The sequence below is a fragment of the Tachypleus tridentatus genome, chromosome 1 (assembly GCF_004210375.1).
Source record: "Tachypleus tridentatus isolate NWPU-2018 chromosome 1, ASM421037v1, whole genome shotgun sequence".
Classification (NCBI taxonomy): Eukaryota; Metazoa; Arthropoda; class Merostomata; order Xiphosura; family Limulidae; genus Tachypleus; species Tachypleus tridentatus.
The window spans coordinates 134235892-134259279 of NC_134825.1; the positions used below are offsets into that span (position 1 = coordinate 134235892).

Here is a 23388-nt window from a genome sequence, read left to right on the forward strand (position 1 = left end):
TGGCTATTGGTTAAAGCTTAAATACAATTGGCTAAGAAGGTTATAACTTTCTTACATCAATGTAGGATGAAGACAGTGGTGTGAGAAGTAATTTTTGTTTTATGGGAAATAGACAAGATCTAGCTTCTACATAGAAAAAATACTGGAATGTAGTAGGAAGTTAAGAAGACTTAGCAATAAATCACACATTTGGGTATTTTTTACAATTTCTTTAGACATTCTGTTTGTTTATGAAAATTTATGTTAAATTGTGTTGGTTTGTTTGTGAACTGTACAAATGTTTTTCTGTGACGATACACCAAATAAACCATTTTCTATTTAAAGAGTGCAATAGAGAATTACAAAATATTATGGTGACTAAAATTCGTATTTACTCAATATTATTGTTAAATTTATTATTTTCAAACAATACACATATACAAGATAACTTATAATTTATTAAGAAGAAAGTATATTTAGTAGATATAAGTTTATTTTGATCAATAATATTTATTATTAGCAAAAGTATTAGTATCTAACCTAACATCAAGTTATAGGCCACTGATAAATCTTTGTCAGCTTCTGTGGTGTTTTTATGATATTTAGCCACAATGTAGTAACTACTGAAAATGTCAAAATAATAAATAACATCAGTCACTTTGAAGCTGATTGAGTATGTGGAATGGACTTTCTAAACAACATCAAAAAAGATTAAATTCAAGAATGATGAATGACTTTCAAAAAAGTGTTTCATAACAAATTTTGGAAATTTTGCAACATAGTGTTAAAACATTTAATATGAAAATTACATTAATATCTTAAAACAAAAATAGAAATTGTTTAGTAAGTTTTTTATTACATTTCATGCAGTTTTGTTAAGCATATCCACTTTGAAAAAGAAAAATTTAAAGAATATCAGTGACATCTACCCAGTTCTGAAATTGGGAGGCCTGGCATACCCAGGTGGTTAAGGATGCTAGACTCGCACTTTGAGGACTATAGGTGAACTCCCCCATCCATTATACATGCCAACCCTTTCAGCTGCAGGACTTTATAATGTGATGGTAAATCCAACTATTCATTTGTAAAAGAGTTGCCTAAGAGTTGAAGATTAGGGATGGTTAGTGCAGCTAGCCCTTGTGTAGCTTTGTGTAGAAATCAAAACAAATGAAATAAGAAAAGGGAAAAGAAAGCAAATTTTCTCATGAAAAAGAAGATAGGTATATAATAAGGGAAAGTATAGCAGATTTGACAATTAGATTGTACAATTTGAGGGATAGTTTTTTTCTTTGTTCAAATGAATAATTTTTGTATGTTTTGTCAAAAATCAAAATGCTATAGATCTTTTATCATGTATATGATTTCAATCACAAAACCTTGGACTATGACTTCTTTAAATATTAATGTATTAATTTTTAACATGCTGTTTAGGAGACTGATTACTAACATTAATAGCAACTTAAAATAATGTAGGATGATGAAAATGGTGTACTCAGTTTTCTTTAATGTATATGTACGTTAAGAAGTGTGTGTTTTTTTATTTTTTTGACTAAACATTAACTTACTGGCTTGAGTGATAAAAACAGCAGAAAAATAAATTAGAAAGCTGATGGGTACAGAACAAATAAATACAATTTTAAAAAACATCTAGTGATGTTGTGAATAAATTTTTTACAAGGTAGAAAAAGCTGAAAACAATGGGGTAATATAAAAAAACACAGACAAGGGTTAATTTATTTTACTTTCTAATCTAAATGGGAGCAAAAGTACAAGATTGTAAGTCTCTTAAAAAAGACTGTGTTGTTTATCCTACTTGATTTTATTTTATGTCCTCAAATTTTGTTTCATTTTATTATCTGAAAATTATTTTTTTTGCTCACAATACCTTAAAACTTTTTGGACCAAGTTATGTTGTTGCTTTGTGTTTATTTATTCTAAACACACCAGCTTTCAGATTTAAATTTATTTCATGCTGCTTTCATCCACCATTAATCTTTTTTTTTTTTTAGTTAAAAATGTTACATATGTCTGGTTTTATGCTTTTATATCAATCTGTTGACATAAGTATTCTGTTAACCATAGAATAAAATACTTTTCAGGAAATTTTAGTCAAGTATTGTACATATATATTACTCAAAAGCACTCAAAATTTAGAAACAAAATAAAACAAGAAAGTAATTTATTATATTATTTGGTTTTAGAGATTATTATTTACTATCTTTTTTTTTCAATTCAGCACGTATTTCCAGTCGTTCCAATCTCCTTTATGCTATTAAAGGTGTGCCTCAAAAGAAATTAGATCACTATGAAGCCGTGGATATCATTCGTGAGATTGTCTCTAAACTAAAAGATGATGTTAAACCTGATGTTCCTAATTTATTTACTCGTCTAGTGTACATTCTTCGTAACCTTTCACACAGTTCAGTAATCGAAATTTATAATTATCTGAAAAGTAGTGATCTGCATGATTTACCAAAAGCAATGTAAGTTTAACCTTAATAAGTCTTAGTGTATGTATTTTATCCATCTTAAGATATAGATAATACAGTATTTGATCCTTGAGATTGGAGTAATTGAAATAAAATAGATTAATATTAATTTAACTATTAAACAAAAATGGTATTTCAATATAGACATGCAAAAAAGTGTTTTATTAAAATAAAATAATGTCATCTATCATGAAAATAACTTGTTTTTTAGATATTTATGTTTTGTTGGTAACAGTAATTTAAATAAGGGAAGTCAGGTGTAATGTAGTAATATTTATTTACAAATATAAAATATCTTTACAGGCTAAATTTAGCAAAATTTGATGACATACATAAAATTTTAACAGTGTAAACACCAGTTTTTTGAAGATGTTAAATGGACATATAATATGAATTTGATGTCAAATGCAGTTGGTATTTGCAATTCTATTAGTGTATCATCTATAATAATTTTTTTTACAGATGTTTTTCAGTCTAAAGTCAGTATAAGTGTATGAGCTCTAGGGAATTAAACAATAATTATTCAGTGTTAATTTTAGTTTTCTTATTTTAAATTTATTCTGATAAAAATATGGAATGTTTGTACATGTTGTTGAATTATTACCTCTGTCACTGAAGGTGGACAGAGGTTGTGTTTCCACTCCTGTGAAACCAGCTCAGTGGAATTGAATGAAAGTTGGTATACATTTAGACTATTATCTAACTTACAAGAAATTAATTTTTGGAGGTCAAAGTCACTGCAAGGTTACAAAACATTTCTAGCTGTTAACATTAAGACCAATATTTCACACTATTTTTGCTCTATAACGCAATTCAAAATGTTTAGATTCTGAAGAAACTTGGTAAACATATCTGAAATAGTATTTCTCATTGTCCTACCAAAAATGATCTGTATCCATTGATAATGACAAATATATGAACACATTTTTTGTATTTTGAGAGCCAAATATGGCCAACACTGTGTGATAGAAATATGCACTTTGTTGAGTGCCCCTACAGTTCCTTCTGTTACAAGCCCTGTACAGAACAGATATTACACATGAAGATAAAAACACTAGATTTATACTGTTGAGTAGAAGCAATGAACAGTATAAAACTTTCAGAAATATAATTTTCTTGATTTGAATAAACACAAATACTGTTTTACTTGCAATAAGATATCTGTCTGGTTTGTTTTTCATTGTTACTTTGCAACAGTATGTCTAGAATAGTATGATTTTTACTTTGTGAGATTGTTATCGTCAATACTGATTTATCCATAATAAAGGTTGAGTTAATTTAAAATTATTTTAGTAATGTGTTGGTATGAGTCTTTTTGTTTCATTTTTAAAGAGGGACAAAAGTTTACTCGCTTGTAATGCATTTTACAATTTTTACTAGGGATGTTTTTCTGGATTCACTTCCAATGGCAGGATCAGAAGGAGCTATAAAAGTAATGATTGATTTCCTTAAAAATAACAGTGTAACAGGTATTCGAGCCAAGATGTGGAAGACTGCTTTTTCTTTTTATAAAAATGTTTCTGAAGAATCAGTAGAAGCATGTGTGGTAAGGCTGGAAAAAATAATAGTATTTATACTTCTAATTTGTAATAGTGATTTAATTTTGAACCAGTTCATGTTACATTCACAAAGTTTTTCCAACTAAAATAAAACAAAATGATAGCAACTTTTTCAAATAGGACACCAATGAGCCTTCTTTCAGTTGAAGTAAAAGTTAATTGATTGTTGAAATCTGCAAATATGTTTATCAAGATTTTAAAGTTTTTATATATATGGCCCAATTGTAAAAGCTTGTGATTTCTTATGTAATAACTAATTCTACTTAAATATGGATTGATAAAATGTATTTCTTTAAAATTCTTTCTATTTTTAATAAACCCAGATTTAGACAGTTTTATCTAACTCAGTTTGATCATGATTTAATTTTTTAATAATGATTATACTTTCATTTAAAAGTAAAAATAGTTTCAAACAGTTTTACCCCCACTCATTTGAAGCTATCTGGATCCTCAACCACCCTTTAAGCATTGCTAGAATTTATTTGCTACTAGTGCACCAATCTTTTATGTCCCATCAGTTTTGTGACATTTCAGAACACGTGCTAATCATGCAGCTACTCCACATCAATCATACTGTGCCATCTATACTAATGCAGCTAGCTTCCTCTACTATTCTAGAATAATTCTTACTTTTGTGATTGACATTTTGTACATGGAGAATGTGTTTTAATTCGTGTGACTACAAAATTTTATTTGTTTTTGATCACAGGTTTCTATCAGTTTCAACTTCAAGTTGTGATTTTCATTGTTTCTATTCATTTGGTGTAGAAATATTCCTGTTTTTCGAATTATAATTTGTCTATATGAATTCAAGATTTAATATGGAGGATGAGGTAATTCCCATGGCGATTTACAATGGTTATAACATGAATTCTCATTGTTGGGTCAACGAAGCCAACTATGAAAGTATATACTTTAGTTCACAGAGAGTTTGTGTCTTAAGTTTGGTCAACAATTTCTTCCTTTCACATTATGATATTTTGTAAGGTACTACTGAATGGGAATTTCTTTCTACTGTACCTTCCACCTGTTACCACATCTCCAAGTATTTGCCTGGGTAAGGCATTGTTCTTTTTCCCAGGAGATCTGTTCTTCCCTCCCAGTAGGTAAACTCATGTTAAGCGAGTTTATGTGCACTTGGGCAGGTTGACAAAATTCCTTATTCAATAACTTAAGTCTTTTATTTTTTCGCTTTTCAGTGATGGGTAACTTAGATTTTTATAGTTCTTTCACCATCTTAGTTTCATTAATTTAAATTTCCATTTAGAGCTTGATTATTATTTTTTTTATTAATTTTCAGTATATGGATGGTTTTTGCATAATAGTTACTGTTTGATTAATTGTAGCTTTGGCCAATGTAGTGAGTATATTGGTTTGCTATTTATACTTCCTTCCTCCCATTATGTTGGTTAGTTTGTAAGTTAATTTTTCTTTACTACTAGTAACATCTACCAGGGGATTATATTTGTTATTGTTAACTAGGTGTGTTATAATGCTCATGTTCTTCAAGTTAGAATTTCATATTCTTTGTGTGTACGTGTCTTTTTTTGTGTTTTTCTTTGCTTTCTTAAGTGGACTTGTAACTTTGATATTTATCTTCTAAATTCCTATATTTTGGAGTTTTGTACTTTCGATGTTGCTTATTGTTTTGTGCTTTAGGTCAAATGTTTAGTTTTGTAAGTTCATTTTTTTTTGTAATTTTGTACAAATTTTAGGTTTTTAGTCGTGTAATATAATAACGTAAATATATGGATGTTTCGGGCTAAGGATTCTTCTACAGTAGATATCTGTTACTTGTTGATAAGTATAATAATAAATGAGCAGCACATATTCCATTTGTTTTTCAAATAATATATATATATTCAAAACAAGTTAAACATTTGCACAAAAATTCTTCATGCTATAGAAATTATACTTGTATCTTAAACACTATATAATTCTCTTCTTGTCAAAAGTCCCCTTAGGCTAATTCAAGTGCTGTAAAATTCAGTTAAAAAGCCAGACTATTTTTGTCTTTCTATAACAGTAGTATCCATGTATACTTCACTTACACCTTTATATCATGAACTTACAATAATCATCTGTTTTTGTATCTTCAATATTTCTCTGCTCTTCATACTTCCAATAATCTCCTGCCTTTTGTCAAGATTCATACAGCCAGGTTCAATTAATTCAGAACACCCTTTTACAGTACAAATTATCTTCCTTATCTCTTTCATACTGCTAGGCCTTTTACTCCTATGATGGCTACCTTTTTTTTCATGACTTTACTTTTACTCTTTTTCCACTTGTCTGGTCACAGCAATTTATACATCGTTTACTTAGATTTTGTAGAAATTTCCATATCCTCGATTTCAGTGGATAACAAACACAATGTACAATAGCCTCAACTTCAATTAATTATAAAAACAAAATGAATTTATTAATAATAGTACACTAATCAGTCTTATCTCTGACAATTTTATTAGTTCGTTAGTAATAACTACTTTCTTTAAGTATGTTTTGTTTGTGTCTTTTTTTTGGCTGCATTTCATGAAAGTTCCATGGGTTCTATCTAGAAAAATTCTACCTTCAGTTCTACTTCTCAGATATCTTTCCATTTTCCTCAGGACAATACCTTTTCCAGTTGTCTTGTCTAATCTGTTCAAGATATACTTTGTCATTTTCTTTAATTCATCCATGAAAGTCATGTCTTCTGGTTATGGGTGTTGCCATTTGATCCTTGTTTGGCTCTTTGTGTTTTGTCAAATGATATTCTTTTTTTTGCCTATCATTTTCATTCCTTTAGTTTTCAGGCTTCCTTTTTGTGAATGGCTGGCTCCTGCTCACATTTATGTACCCCAGTGGTCAATCACATCTGCTGACTTCTCTGGGAAGCTAATTAGATACAGTTTTCTGATATAGTTGGAAAATTCCATTCTTAACACTGCTCAATATCCTCTTCTGTTGGGGTTTTTCTTCAATTCCCTTCTTCATTAGGCCCAGCCTTCTTCACTATGGCTCAGCAATATTGAGTGAGCAGTTTCAGTAGCCTTACCCTATAAAAGTGTACTGTTTATTGATGCTTCCTTGGTGGATTGGAGGCTTTTTTCAAATCCCAAGAAATTTGTAGTCAATGGTCCATCAAGGAGGTGGATCTACATTTTAACTTCCTGGAACTTTTGACAGTTTATTGGGCATTTTATCATTTCTTTTTGCTCCTGAGGGGACAGGCAGTTATGGTTTATTTTGACTATTCCACTGTTGTCAACTGTATCACCTAGCAAGGAGGAATCATATCTAGATCTGTGTTTTTAGACTATGGATCTTCTTCAGTGGTCCCACGACGATTTTATGGTGATCTTGACATGTAAGTAACTGGTGTTATGAATCTGGTGGATGATTATCTACCTCAACGCTAGCAGGATCTCTGTATGAAATAGTTCTTCTATGGATATTTTGGTAAATGTGTTCTCAACAGGGAACACCACATGTATATGTTTGTAATTCATTGGAACACCAAAATTTCTTTCTTTTGGTCTCTGGTTTCACACCCCTCAGTGCTCGGAGTTGAAGCATTCAATCAGGTTTGGATTTACTTCATATATGTGCCCTACTCATTGCTTCATAATGACGTACTTGGATGTGGCTCCTTCTGCTCTTGCCCTTACTAGAACATTATCTCCTGCCCTTACCTCTGTCCTAGTCTCTCCTCCAACAACTGCAATACATATAGCTTTTGTCCGGTCTTATGAATAGGATTGGAGCTTGGAGACACACCTCTTGTGTCAGGTTTTTCCTATTCAGTTCGACTTTCTTCGTTCTCTGTGTATCAGAGGTTGTCTACTTTCAGATCCATTTACTGTAGCTTTTTCTCCTCTCATCCTTTGGTACCTCATCTTTCCTTGTTCTTTGCCTGGCTATTTGTTCAGGGTTTATGAGTGTCAACTGTTTTGAGTTATAAGACTGCCCTGTTGAACATATTCTGATTCTCCTGTTTTCAGAAAGCTTTCTCCTCCCTTATCATTTCTTTTCTCTTCTCCTCCTTTCATCTTACCATTCCACCACATTTGTTTTGCCATATTGGATTTCAGTTTTGTCTTTCATGCCTTGTTCAGATGTTGTCATTACAGTACCAAACAATGAATTATATAATAATATTCAGTATTCAAGGCACTTCCCTTGAATGTTTCTTGTCCATACAGACTGCCCTTGTTGATCAAAATTTTTTTATGCATTATGCTTCCCCCTGGGACTTGGATGGACTTCACTTGTTGATCTCTATATCTTATGCAGGGCACTTCCACTGGATGTCTCTTGCTGCCTAGGTGAGTCACACTTCACCACAATAATAAACATTACGTATTCAAGATGTTTTCCCTATGTGTTTTTTGCCCAGGCATGCTGTACTTGTTGATCTCACAAACTTATATAAGGCAGTTTCATTTTATTTTTTTTGCACAGATGGAACACATTTTGTATAATTCAACATATCCCAAGGATTTTCTCCTGGACATTTTTTTTCTAGAGCAGACTGCACTAGGCCTATTCCTATACAATTTACAGTCCTTTAGCTAAAGCCATGTATAGTTATTTTGTTTTCCTCTGGCATCATTCTATATCTCACTGTTATTATGTTAAGTACTGTGGTTTGCCACATATATGGATGAAGTATGACTTGTATGTTGTCAACAGGCTGATTATGAAAAACCTTCTCCTTCATACTCATTTTTCTAAATTTTTTCATAATTCTATGTATACAAGGTGCTTCCTCTGGATGTTTCTTCCAAAAATGACTCAGATGTCATACTTTGTTGTAACTCAAAGCACTACTCTTGACATGTACCTTTACCAGTTTGTTGTCACTTCCACACTACACTTTACATGTTTGTCAACACCATGCTGTTTCAAATCATGGTTACACAGCACTTTTCTACTGATTTTATGTTGGATGTTTCTTTTCTAAATGCTTTCGTGCCTGATAAATGAATTATCTCTCTTTTTGTTCCTGTGTTAATTACTGGGCAAAGAGGATGCTTGTTCCAGAAGTAGTGCTACACTGCATAGGTGTGCTTTCTGTTTATATTGTTGCACACTTGTTCTTTCAGTGTTGTCAGTTTCCACTTGATTGGATATTGGTGTGCCTTCATTGGCCTGTCCACTATTGCAATGTGGGATTTTAGCTTTGGGTAAGCTGAGATAAGACTGTTTGAATGGTTAACATTTTCTTACACTGAAAATGTATTTCCAATAGGTACTTACCTCCTCTCACCCATTCCCCACCCTTCCTCCTCCTCAGTGCTATGCTACTGTTTCTGTTTTTTATTTGCCAATTCTTGAAAATGAGGATTGTTTTATAATAGTAGAGAGAGCCAGATGCACCAGTATAGATTGCACAATATGATTGGTGGAGGGTAGTCACATGATCAGCACATGTTCTCAAATGGTACAAAACAGATGGGGTATAAAAATTTGTTTGCTGTTAGCAAGAGAACTTTAGCAACGGTTAAAGGACAGTTCAAGATCTTGATGGCTTTGGGTGAGTTGAGGCAAGTATCTATTACAACAATATATAATGTTGTTGTAGAATTAACATATTATATATAAAATATTAGAATGACATAGTTTACAAAGACAGTAAATGAGAACATTCAGTTGCCACAGTTGTGTTTATACGTACATATGGTAAATACACTACATGGCCAAAAGTTTGTGGACACCCCTTGTGATTAGTGAGTTCAGCTATTTCAGCCACACCCATTACTGAGATGTGCATAAAATCAAGCATACAGCCATGCAATCTCCATAGAAAAACATTGGCAGTAGAATGGTCGTACTGAAGAGATCAATAACTCTCAACATGGCACTGTCATAGGATGTCACACTTCCAACATGTCAGTTCATCAAATTTTTGCCCTGGTCAATTGTAAGTGCTGTTATTGTGAAGTGTAAATGTCTAGGAGCAACAACATCTCAACCATGAAACAGTAGGCCATACAAGCTCACAGAACTGGATTGCCAAATGCTGAAGCACGTAAAAATCATCCGTCCAGAATCAACAGTCACTACTGATTTCCAAACTGCCTCTGAAAGCAAAGTCAGCATAAGAACTGTTCGTCGGGAGCTTCATGGAATAGGCTTCCATGGCCGAGTAGCTGCACACAAGCCTAAGATCATCATGCGCAATGCCAGTCGTTGGCTGGATAGGTGTAAAGCACTCCATCATTGGACTCTGGAGTGATGAATCATGCTTCACTATCTGACAGTGTGAAGGATGGATCTGGGTTTGGCTAATGCCATCAGAATGCTACATGCCTGAATGTATAGTACCAACTGCAAAGTTTTGTGGAGTAGGAATAATTGTCCGGGGCTGTTTTTCATGGTTCAGACTAGGCTCTTTAGTTCCAATGAAGGGAATCATAATGCTACAGCACATAATGACATTCTAGAGAATAGTGTGCTTTCAACTTTATGGCAACAGTTTGGGGAAGGTTCTTTTTTGTTTTAGCATGACAACGTCCCCGTGCACAAAGCGAGACCCATAAAGACGTGGCTTGCCAAGGCTGGCATGGAAGAACTTGACTAGTTTGCATATAGCCCTGACCTTAACCCCATTGAACACCTTTGGGATGAATTCGAATGCCAACTGCAAACCAGGCTTTCTTACCCAACATCAGTGACGACCTCACTAATGCTCTTATGGCTGAATAGGAGAAAATCCCTGCAGCCACGTCCCAAAATCTAGTGAAAAGCCTTCCAGAAGAGTGGAGCCTATTATAGTAGCAAAGGAGGTACCAACTCCATATTAATGCCCATGGTTTTGGAGTGAGATGTTCAAGAAGCACATATGGGTGTGATGGTTTGGTGTCCACATACTTTTGGCCATTAGTGTGTATACAAATTCATAAATATTTATATGCTTCTTTGAAAGATTATGTAACAACATGAAATTTATATTTTGTGAAAATTTGATAAAAACAAAAATAAAACTGTATCATTTAATGTGAAAAATGAAGAATGACTGTAAAAACTATTTATTTTGCTTTATTTATTTATCACCTATTTATTAGCCTTTGTTGCTGAGTAAGAATGATGTGGACCGAGCAACACTTTTTGGTGTGTCTTCCATGGTACACACCTTTTGTCTCAATGTGACCAGTTGTGCAGAGAATGAAGCTGTAAACAAAGTCATAGAAGCTCTTCATAAACATTTAGGCTACAAGTGTCGAGTTGATAAATTAGAAGATGAAGACAAGGTGTGAAAAATTTAAATGTTACAAGATGATTTGACTTGACATTATACATGTAGAGCTATCTTAGTCAGTCTGATAAAACAGATATTGCTTCTAACTTATTGGCATGGTATTTTTAACCTATATTGATTTATTTTTACATAGAAACTTTTGACAGTGATTCTTTAAAATATTTTCTTTGTCAACCTGTAAATATTTTAGATTGTTTTAGAAATCAAATGACTACAGGTTAAACACAATCTGTTTCAAAATCAAATTTGATCTTATATATTGTGAAAACTAATTAACTAGCGTATCATTTAAGATTGGTTTCACTTATTATTTTTTGTCTGACAAAATAATTCCATGCTTTCTGCATGTTTCAAAATTGAAAATTTTGGAGAAATAACACATCATTATTAAATGTTTTCAGTTAAATTGTGTGTCAAAAACGTTTCCCTTTCTGAAAATTTATTTTGAAAAATATTAATTTTTTTCTCTGTAAAGTTTATAGGTGTCCAGCACCATCTTCATTTTGGAGTTTCTCGTAGTGGGATATTTCTAAAATATTTGTTCTTTCAATATTAATTATTAGATGAAACACAGTGAATGATATTATTTAAAGCCTGTTTGAAATATGAAGAACAACTTTTAGTTGAAATAATTAAATGTCTAGTTATTATGGGTTCAATTCATCATTGAGAAAGGAGACACTAAGTGTCACAGCAGTTAAATAACTGTGAGACAAAATTAAGTATTAGTCTGGAAGTTGTTTTTATAGATTACGCATTGATCTTGCAAACTTTACTATTTTACCATAATTCAAATTTTATCTATGACAGAAAATAGTTATTATAAAAAAAGTAACAGTTTCATTTGAAATATTTGTCACAAAATCTAGAAAACCTGTTATCTTTCATTTACTTGTTAATAAATATTATATTTCAAACATAATTTTTTTTTGCAATATTCAAAAGCAGTTAGTTCATGGGCCAAACATAGCCTATTTGTTGGTATACTAGACTATGAATCTCATATGATCCATATTTTGCATTCCATTTCTGAAGTCCCCCACTGGTATGGTGGTAAGCCTATATATTTACAATGCTAAAATCAGGGGTTCGATTCCCCTTGATGGACTCAGCAGATAGTCCAATGTGGCTTTGCTATAAGACAAACACCTTATGCCATTGCTACAAAATTGTATTGCACATACTGAGGTCCTAGGTGTACTGTAATAAGAGTGATAAGTAAATTCTACTATTTGATTACAATAGCCTAAAAGTTGGTGATAGTTGTTATTGATTGGCTTTTTTCCCTCTAGTCTGTCAGTTCAAACTTAAAGAGAAGTAATGCAGACTGCCCTTGTGTAGCCTTGTGCAAATTTCTGAAATAACAAATAGTAATTTACTTATGTACCATTCGTATTACAATAACCAATTTTAATTAATCCAAAAATATTTATATAGAATCTCGTATTACTATTTTTTATTAATATATATTCTTTTGTTTCATAAGCTTTTAGATTTCCATTATGGTGAACAACTTTAACTATGCTTTACAAAGATTCATAGAATGAAAATGTATTCTATAAAAGGTTTTGTACAAATGTTGCTAGATTAGCAATTGTAAAAACATTTCCTTACATTTGAAGATTAAACTAACTCTTATTTATCAGGTTATTGCTGTTCTGAAAGCATTTGGAAATCTTGGTGAAACTGGAGAAGCTACTGATGATATCTTAGAATGTGCACAAGCAAACAGAAATTCTATCTCACTTAGAGTAGCAGCCTTGGAAGCATTCCGTCGCTCACCTTGTGAAGATAAGGTAAGCAGTGAATAATACACTACATTCAAAGTTACTTTAGATACATTACCTTATCCACTTGTTTAGTTCTACATCTGTGTAAGGCTTAAATTTAAGGTGTGACAGGGAAATTTGAACAACAAAATGTACTTATATAATAATAATATTTTAAACTTGAATTAATTAATTAATAATATTTGATTATAAAATCTATAAAAATGTTAATTGCTACAGACTCACAAAAAATACACACAAAAAAGACATAGTATTGCACAACTTATTCACTTGGCAAAATACATGTGGAATGAGGTAGAGACAAAACTTGTGTAATTTTAACAAAATATTTAACAATTGAAATACTATATAACAGCTAAAAGGCACAACACAGAGAAATATTAAACACATAAGGACTCAAAGCAAAAGCAGTTGAAAACAACTGACTGCCAAAATTTATAACACATCATGTAGGAGGAAATTAAAAATTGCAAATAATATCTAAAAAATGCTTTTGAGTGTTTTTTCATTAATTGTTGTTTGTTTCCTATTTTGTTGATATATATTTAGGTTTATTTTAATTAAGACCAGTAATCAATTTTCTGTTTTGCTAATCTCTTAAAATTGACTATGAAACAATTTTGTATTTTTTTTGTTGAAACAGTTTTTTTTTAAAATTGAAGAAAAACATATAAAAATATTGAGAAGTTTAATGAGTGTGATTTTTCTGCTTTAATAATATTCATCCACCATATTTGAAGTGAATGTAATTTCAGAGGTAATAACCCAGGTTATCTCACACAGTTTAGCTATCTTTCTTACACCTTTTGCGTGCATGACAAAGAGAATTATGCCACTAACCTTGAAGTAATTCCCACATAATTTCACGTGATTATGTGTGAATTGTGCTACTGTATGATAACATCATTATCCAAAAAATGACCTCCACCAATAGGAAGTTGATACATTTCAATATGCACTAACTCCTACTATGTATTTACACTTCCAAATTTTCATGCTTCTCCTTCGCATTGTATTGCCCAGACATGTTTAAATTTTTTGTTTTTGTTCAGTTTCCAAAGTGCTGGATATTGTTCACATTTATGCCTTATTTCTGCTTCCACCTTTTATCTGAGGCATTTATTTGTGCTTTTGATGGCTCATGTATACATATTATTCACCTGCTCCTTTTCTTTGTCCATATACCTTCAGTAATATTTTTTCACCTTGGTGACTTGGTCAGATATTGTATCACTTCTGTCTTTATTCTATTCCAATATTTTTCCTGTTTCTTGATCTTGTCTTTAATTCCTATACCTCATGTGGATGAGCCTTATTCTCACCTTTCCATTCCAGTTACCAGACCATTCTCTTTTTCTTCTCTTCTCTTCTCTCTACCAGAAGTCTTGTTTATCACTTTTTTGCCAGTGGCTATTATGTGCATATGCTCTGTGAGTGTTTTTCTCTTCACCTACTGTTGTTCTCAGTTGCAGCTAACAGTCGTTTTCTGTTTCTTCACATTAGCCTCATTTGTCCTTCCTCTTTTCATTTCATTTTTCCCTCCTCTGTGGTCTTATTCACCCAGTCTGTGGCTGGCTATGGTCAATGTGTTGGACACATTCCTACACATCTACCCTAATTGTTCTCTCTTTGTTTCTCTGTAATGTTTTCCATTTTGTTTGAGCAAATCAATTGATTCATTATTTGCCCTTCTTTTATTTTTTGGTATCACAAAAGCCTTTGCTTGCCATTTTAATAACCTCTGGCTAGCAATTCTGTTATTTCACTGTTTATATCTTGTTAACCCATTCTTGGATGTTTTCTCTTCTCTTACTTTCCTGTTTTTTCATGGTGCCTGTTTGGTTGGGATGAACTAATCATTGGATCCAGTTTCTTTCTCATGTCCACAGAATGTTGGGTACTTTTGGGTGTTTTCTGCTCTCATCTCAACCAAGTTCAATTTATCTTCTTTGCCTGTGAACTATAACATATATGTCATATATGATTATTAAATTTTATACTTGTTCTCTCCTTGCATGTGAGGTTCTTTCCACTTTGGGAAGTTTGGCTTCTTTAGAACTTCTCCTTCTCTTAGTGCATGCTCCATATATCTCTTGTTATGTACTTAGTAGACCCTGACTTTTCTTCTGTGGTTTTTGTTTTTTGGCTTGTTTAGGAATGAACATAGTAACTGGAATATTCCCATACTACTCTATTTTACCACTTCTTAAACCAGATTTCCCTCCAGATTTGAAGATTTTCTCTTTAACCTTTAAGTCTGGCAATCATTTTGGTATAAGATTATTTGTTAGGAAACAATTAATCCCCAAGGGTGCTCAAAGTCTGAGCAATCCTTCTTTACCCAAATGCTTCCCTCTCTGAAGAACATTTTTATGGAGCAAATCTTTTTATGTTTAATACTGGATTAGAGCCCACTTCACATCAACAAGCTCAACTTTTCTCTTTTTGTTGGGTTTGTTCTCATTCCTGCTTTATTGACAGTTCACTTGGTCATGGTTCATTAAATCTGTTCTATGACTTTTTTTTTGCTCCACCCATCTTTATGGCTTCTGTTCCAGGACCTTCTTGTTTTCAAGCATTAACTATACACTCCTTTGGATCATCCAGACTTGACTTCTTATTTTATTGGAAAATCTGTGCACCATACCATAAACCTCTGTTTTTCTTCCTTTACAAGATGAGTCTGCTGACTCTTTCAATGACATATTCATCTTGGGATGTAGATACTTAGATTATTTTCATTACTTTTTTCATCTTTTCCCTTTCTTATTTGCTGGCACCTAGATGAACTTTTCCAGAGATGTATATAGACTCTCTTTACACATTTCTCTCCAATCTCTATACTTTCTGGCTGTTTTGCCTCCTGATGGTTTTTGATTTTCACAGGTCATCACTCTTACATTGCCTCATAATCTTTGAATACAAAATGTACTATTTCTTTTTCAAGTCCTCTCTTTTATTCCGTATGATCCTTCAAGGTGGCTTATGTTACCTCCCAGCATATACTTGTCCAAACTCCACATCAAGCCAGGATAATTGAAAGTATGTACACCATTCACCTCGATTCTACGTGTACCCACTACGAGATGGCAGTTGTGGAAGACCATTTGAGATGTCTTCATGGTGTGCGTATATAGTCAACTGTTTGATCCAGACTGCATCTATTCTAAGGACTATAATGGAAAAAGCCAGCACCAAGAATGTATTTCTGTGCACCTCTCTGACTCATGCTCTCTGGCTTTTAAGAATAGGGTTTTGTGATCACCAGCTGCATTGTTTCCAGCAAAAAAAAAAAATTCCAGACTGAAGGAGTAGTGGGGATTTTGGCACCTTCTCTGGGTCTTTCACCCTTCGTTAATTGGAATATGAGAAAACCTCACCACTGGAGTAGTGGAACATAGAGAAACCTCACCAATTTAGATATAACTGCTGGGGCTAGAACAAGAAGTGTCAATAGTGGGGAAGTAGTGACACTGTTTGTATAGTGTGGGTCACCCCATATTTAACTAACTCATAGACATAACTGAAGCTACATGTGTCTCCATCTTGTAACCTGAGTTTTTCCATAGAGTTGAGATGAAAACATAATAAATGACTGTACCCCTTTCCTACAGTCAAAGCTTGTATAGAAGAGTTGAGGTATGCATGCACAACATATGGACTGGTGAAGCATAATACAGTGCCATCTTCCTGAAAAGAGCCTATCCCATAAAATCTCTTCAGTTGAGTAGAGGTGAGCACTTGCTACATATATATAAACAATAAGTATTTATATCTCACATTCCCTTTTCTTGTTGCCACTGTTCAGTACAGTTGAAGCGAACATGTAGTATTGATGCTTACTATATAACGAATGTGCCCTTCTTTTACCACTGATGTAAGTCCCGTGGTGTTCGATGGTACAGTTAAGATGAGTATTTCATATAAACATATGATGTAACTCTCACATACACTATTCCATTGGCTGGCATTGGTGTCTTAAAGACTTACGATAAAGTAAAGATATATATATATGTGTAAAGTGCCTCCTACTGCAGTTGGAATCAGTACCATAGTGTCTGACAGTAGAGTTGAGGCAAGCATGGATACTTAATACAAGTGCCTTCCTACCACATCTAGTTTTGACCTGTCAGGTCTAATGGTTAAGCTGAACACATAATGTACAGTTTGAATATGTCCCAACCATACATGTTGGCTGTCCAGTGAATTGTGTGCAAGAACTTGGACAGCCATATGCCAGTTGTGCCCATCTTTGCAACACAACTCTAGCTTCTTTGTTTCTTTTCTTTCCAATACAAACAAAGAGTATGACCTGGATGGGATGAAATGCAGTCTCCCACAGGTGTGCCCTATGGATGAGCTCCTATTGTAGGATGTTGCACCCCTTGAAATTCTTTTGGACAATTTCTGAAGAGAGAGCATTTAAGCACATTTTTCATTGATCCATGCACCATCTCAACATAATATTCTAGCTAAACTGTGGGTGGAGGTGAATTATTGTCTTGGAAGTTAACATGTCCCATATCTAAAAATGTTTCCAGTAGACATCTCATCACAAGTTTCCAATTATCGCTCTCAATTCCAGTGTACATTTCTTACTTTCCTCTTCAAACAATGAAGATTTACAAATGCAAATGTATAATGTGAGTTGGCAAACTCAGAGATGTGTCACCATTTTTTTGGTAGAGGCTTTTATTACATGATGACAGTATCCTGTAGTAGATTATGTCATGTCAAATTAGGTAGGAGTTTTTCTTCAATGTTAGTTGTATACAAGTCTCTTTAACAGACATACTGAAAAGTTGAGAAACATAGCTAAACTGTGAGTGATACATTTTCAATTAAGGAAAATGTTAGTTTTAAGTATAAACACACCTTTATTCTCTGTCATTTCAAAAGAAAAGTTAATGCTATGCAGATATTCAAATAAATGCAACACCTTTTGTTTACTATAAAATAAGCATATATAAATAAAACTTGTGTTGTGTTTAGTTGAATAAAAGTTTCTGTCATTTGCCTAACTTAACTGACAAGAGCTAACACTGTTTTTATACAGATGTTTTCTATCTAGCTGTTATATCCTTGTAAGATGTTGTATGAAAGCTGTTAACTTCAACTTATACTTACTTGAACCTGCCTCTGTTTCATGCATTCTAGGAATAGCTACTTGGTTCTAAATTTCTTTGATCTTGTCTTTCTCTTTCGAAGAGGATGGGAAGCCTTTCCTGTGTCTCACTAGTCACTTAGAATCATGAAGCAATTGGGAATTGATCATTATTTGTGAATGAAAGATCTCTTTCATTTGTTCTATTATCTTGCCATGCTTATTATACTCCTCTACATAATATTTCCGCAGGTCTGGCATGACCAGGTGGTTTAGGCACTCGACTTGTAATTTGAAGGTTGCGAGTTCTAATCCCCTTCACACCAAACATGCTCACCCTTTCAGCCATGGGGGCATTATAATATGACTGTCGATCCCACTGTTCATTGGTAAAATAGTAGCCCAAGAGTTGACGGTGGGTTATGATGAGTAGTTGCCTTCCCTCTAGTCTTACACTGCTAAATTATGGATGGTTAGCGCAGATAGCCCTCGAGTAGCTTTGCACAAAATACAAAAAAACAAACAAAAACATTTCTGCAAATTCTTAAGTTTTTTCTGACATATTTAATTTCTCCTTACCATAATTAATTGCTCAAAAACTAATAGATGGAGAAAATGTGGATACAAAATATAACATGAAAGCTGGATAAACTGCAAACATGAAGCTAAATAAATTTAACTTCATTGGATGACAATCTGTTGTTTAATTATTTTTTTAAGACTCATAACATATTATACATGGACTTTTCTCTCTGTTAAAATATCTTACTTTCATTTGTGAGCTTTTACCTTCTTATTAGAGCCTTTGTTGGATACATTGTTATCCAATGAAAATTCCAGTAAGAGAAGTGAAAGCTTGCAAATGAAAGCGTACTTTTTACACAGAGATAAATTTGTGCACAAGACTGTAATCTTCCATTTAGTTAGGTATGGTGATGAGAGTTCACATTACTTGGAATCATAGTTCTAATCTTGTAATAGTTAATAGGTGTTTGTTTTTTTTTACCTATGGTAGGTTGCATATTTTAATTTTATAACTATTGTTATGCTTCATTTAAGCTGTATGTTTACAAGAAGTGTTAATTTCTGTACATTATTCCATTTCAAAATGTCAACATTTTATTTTGATATCGATATAAAATCCCAAGAAAGGCAGACCTTAAAAACTTTATGTATAACAGATGAGACAAACAGCTCTTGAGCTGTTTGAAAAACAAGACGAAGATACTGAAGTGAGAATTGCATCTTATTTGGCAGCAATGAAGTGTGGTAACAAAGAGGTTGTTGAAAAAGTGAAACACATTTTAGAAGGGGAAAAAATAAATCAAGGTTGGTCATTATGATTGTATGTTTTTTTGTTTATTAAACTTTCAATTATATGTATCTAAAATATATCTGTAAATGAAAAAAACAATGTATTTTACAAAGGGTTGAGTATATTAAATTAAAATGAATTTAGAGCTTTAGCATGCCATTACAGTTCTTGTCACTATATCTGTCATGGTGTATCTAATCTAGTGTATGAAGACATTGGTTTCACATTGTTATTTCAACAGTCTAGTGGCAGAGAAATCCAGTAACTTAACCACCAACATGTCCTCATATAGAATAACATGAATACCAATTTTATTTCTTCAGGTGTTTGAAGTATGTAATGGTTGAACAGCAGATTTGATGGAAGTTGTATCTTTGTAAAACCATTTTCTGTTGTCTTTACTTCCAGATGGAGATACTTCTTGATTAATTTATGTACTGTTGCTTAGGGCATATGAATAGCTTTTGCAACTGACATTTGTGTTCATGGATTCTCACTTAGTAAAAGATGCCACATTTAGCTACCAAAAACTGGGGTACAATTTGTGGCAGGTATACATACTTTCTTATCGTTGTGATGTAAATTGAACACTATTTCACTGTTTTACAATGCCATGAAGTGCAAGGCATATCTCCATCTTTAAAATTCTAAATTCCTAATTTGAACACATTTTTACGATCTGAAACTATGAATATTTTGTGTTTGTTTGTGTTACATAACATTCCCAAAAAATGATCAAATTTCAGTAGAATCACAGCACCTATGAAATGTTAAATTATGTCAAAATTTGGTTTTGATACATTCTGTTAAATTATAACTTTATATGTTGGCTGTGGTTGTCACTTGATTTGCTAATTTGACTATTCAGATCATTTTATCATTACTATTCAACCTTGTATGTATATATATATGTATGTATAAACTTAACAGTCTGATGTATATTTTTCCAGAGAAGACTAATGATAATGATTAATTTGTGTGTGAAAGCCACCACAGAGAGAAGAAATACAAAATATGAGAAATATCTAAAGATCTTCAATTTAAACAAAAGAAACAATTTGAAATTCTATTGTAATTCTGTTATACTTAACAATCACATATATTTTAATTTGTTACAGAAAGGAAAAACAACAGAACTGTTTTTTACTAGATGCTACAATAAATCACATCTAATTTTGTTTGAAAATGACTTTTATGTTTTAGTTGGAGCATTTGTGTGGACTCATTTAACAAATCTACAAGAAACTTCTGCACCTCATAAACAGGACATTCGAGGCTTGTTATCAGATGACTTCCTCACTAAAAAATTTTCAACTGATATTCGGAAGTTTTCAAATAATGTTGAGTGGTCTTTCTTCTTTGAAAAGCATAATATCGGAGCAGAATTGGAAATTAACTCAATTTACAATCCCAAATCATTTTTACCTCGTTCTGGGTCTTTCAACCTGACTGTTAATCTTTTTGGACATTCAATTAATCTTCTTGAGGTGAGTTTATAAAATTAGTTAAACATATTTTAATTTCAACTTGTAAACTAAGTGTTTATGCAGAATATCTTGGTATTTAATACTAAGAAATCCAACATGTTTTTCTAATTATATTTCTTTGCCATTATGTGTAAAAACGAATGCAGAAAGAAAAATATGCATCTAGTCAACTTGCACAATTCTCATAAAGTTTTAATATACACTGCCAGCCAAAATTTTAAATCCTATGAACATAAAGAAAAAATATGCATTTTGCATTGTTAGACTCAACCACTTATTTGAGTAGAGCTTTAAAAGATGAAAATAAAAAAGGGAAACCAAAAAAAAATTTTTTTTAGCATTTAATAGGGAAAATGTGAACACTATGAAATTAGCCTAAATACTAGCTGGTCAAAAGTTTAAGACCATACTGAAACGAAGTGTTAATCAGTAAACAGGTAACGAAATTTACTCATTTATGTTCAAGCATTAGCATTGTCAACGTTTCCCACTGACATCTTCTGTGTTATATTGGGCAAAAACATGGCAAAGGCTAAAAAGTTGACAGTTTGAACTTGGCAGAATTGTCGAGGTGCAAAAGCAAGGTCTCTCTCAGCGTGCCATTGCTGGTGAGATTGGGCATAGTAAAACTGTTGTTGCAAATTTCTTAAAAGACCCTAAGGGATACGGAACGAGAATTTCAAGTGATAAGCCCAAGAAAATTTCGCTGGCGTTGAGCAGGAGGATTCAACAGGTTGTCCGGCAAGATACCAGCCAATCGTCAAACCAGATTAAGGCCCTTATGGATTCAGAATGCAGCTCAAGAACAATAAGATGGCATCTATGAGAGAAAGACTTTAAAAAACACAAATGTCTTCAAAGGTCACGCCTTCTTCCACACCACGAAACAGCTCGGTTAAACTTTGCTGAGAAGCACCAAACATGGAATGTAGAAAAGTGGAAGAATGTTTTGTTCTCTGATGAGAAAAAATATACCCTGGATGGTCCAGATGGCTTCCAACATAATTGGCACGTTAAGGATATCCCACCAGAGACATTTTCTACACAACACTGTGGAGGAGGTTCCATCATGATCTGGGGTGCTTTCTCTTTCCATGGAACAGTGGAGTTTCAAGTTATACAGGGGCATCAAACAGCAGCTGGCTACATTGGCATGTTGAAGAGAGCATTGTTATTGACTGAAGACCTTCACTTGTGTGGAAATGAATGGATCTTTCAGCAGGACAATGCTGCAATCCACAATGCCTGCAGGACAAAGGACTTTTTTCATGGCAAATAACGTGATTCTTTTGGACCATCCAGCATGTTTACCCAAACTAAACTATAGTAATAGACGTCAATTCCAAACAGTGCATGATCTTCATGAAGCCATCTTTACCACTTGGAATATCATTCCAGCCAGCCTTCTGCAAACACTTATATCAACCATGCCAAAGAGAATGTTTGAAGTTATTCGCAATGACGGCTGTGCAATCACTACTCAGACCTCTTGTTGGGCATTTCCTATCCTGTTTAGGACTTCTTTTTAGTGTGGTGTTAAACCTTTCACCAGCTAGTATTTAGGCTAATTTCATAGTGTTCACATTTTCCCTGTTAAATGCTAAAAAAGTTTTTTATTTTTATTTTCCCTTTTCTTATTTTAGTCTTTTGAAGCTCTACTCAAATAAGTGGTTGAGTCTAACAATGCAAAATACATATTTTTTCTTTATGTTCACTGGCCTTAAGATTTTGGCCAGCAGTGTATTTGTTTAGGAATTTCTGAGTAATTTGTAAAAATACTAATATTATCCTTCCTGGAGTTAAAGTTGTGTATTAAGCTTAATTTAGTAATCAAGTATTGAAATGAGTAAATACTCCATTTACATAGAACAAATGCTGCAAAAATATATATTGTATTTTGTGGTTAAAATAATGTTGTGTTGTAAGACATTGGTATGTATTGCATTGTACATGGTAAGATTTAGTCCATTCCATACCTTATTGATGGATTCAAGCATACCTTTCCTCAGCTGCCTGTAGAAAGGTTAAACATAATACCGAAGTATTATGACATAAATAAAATCGATTAAAAATTACACTTCTCTAACTTAATCTAGTTCATTTCCTATCAATTGGATAATATAAATAGTGTCGTGACCTTTACTTTGTGTCTTATGCAGCGTGTTCGGAAAGTCACTGTGCAGTTTTGTAATCAGCATTTATTCAGTCTATTTCAAGCCAGCAACTGATAGCGGTGTTTAGAAACAAAATAAGAAGGATCCAAGCCTGTATTGATGCTAACGGGGGTCACTTTCAACATTGTTTGTAATTGTCATTCATATTACCTCATGTATTGTATATTGAAACATGTCTATTAATATATATGTGCACAGTGACTTTCCTAACACCCTGTATAAGACAACTTGAAAACCCCTTTACTGGT

At 33.0% G+C, this 23388-nt stretch overlaps 1 protein-coding gene across 1 annotated transcript in view; it reads left to right on the forward strand.

Moving 5' to 3' along the window:
• LOC143224794 (apolipophorins-like) overlaps positions 1-23388 on the forward strand; it is a 145321-nt gene that overhangs the window by 40545 nt on the left and 81388 nt on the right. The window contains exons 7-12 of the mRNA XM_076453108.1: positions 2216-2462; positions 3849-4014; positions 11077-11262; positions 12917-13066; positions 19346-19493; positions 20683-20966. Coding sequence (XP_076309223.1) covers positions 2216-2462; positions 3849-4014; positions 11077-11262; positions 12917-13066; positions 19346-19493; positions 20683-20966 — 1181 coding nt within the window. The remainder of the gene's footprint in view (positions 1-2215; positions 2463-3848; positions 4015-11076; positions 11263-12916; positions 13067-19345; positions 19494-20682; positions 20967-23388) is intronic.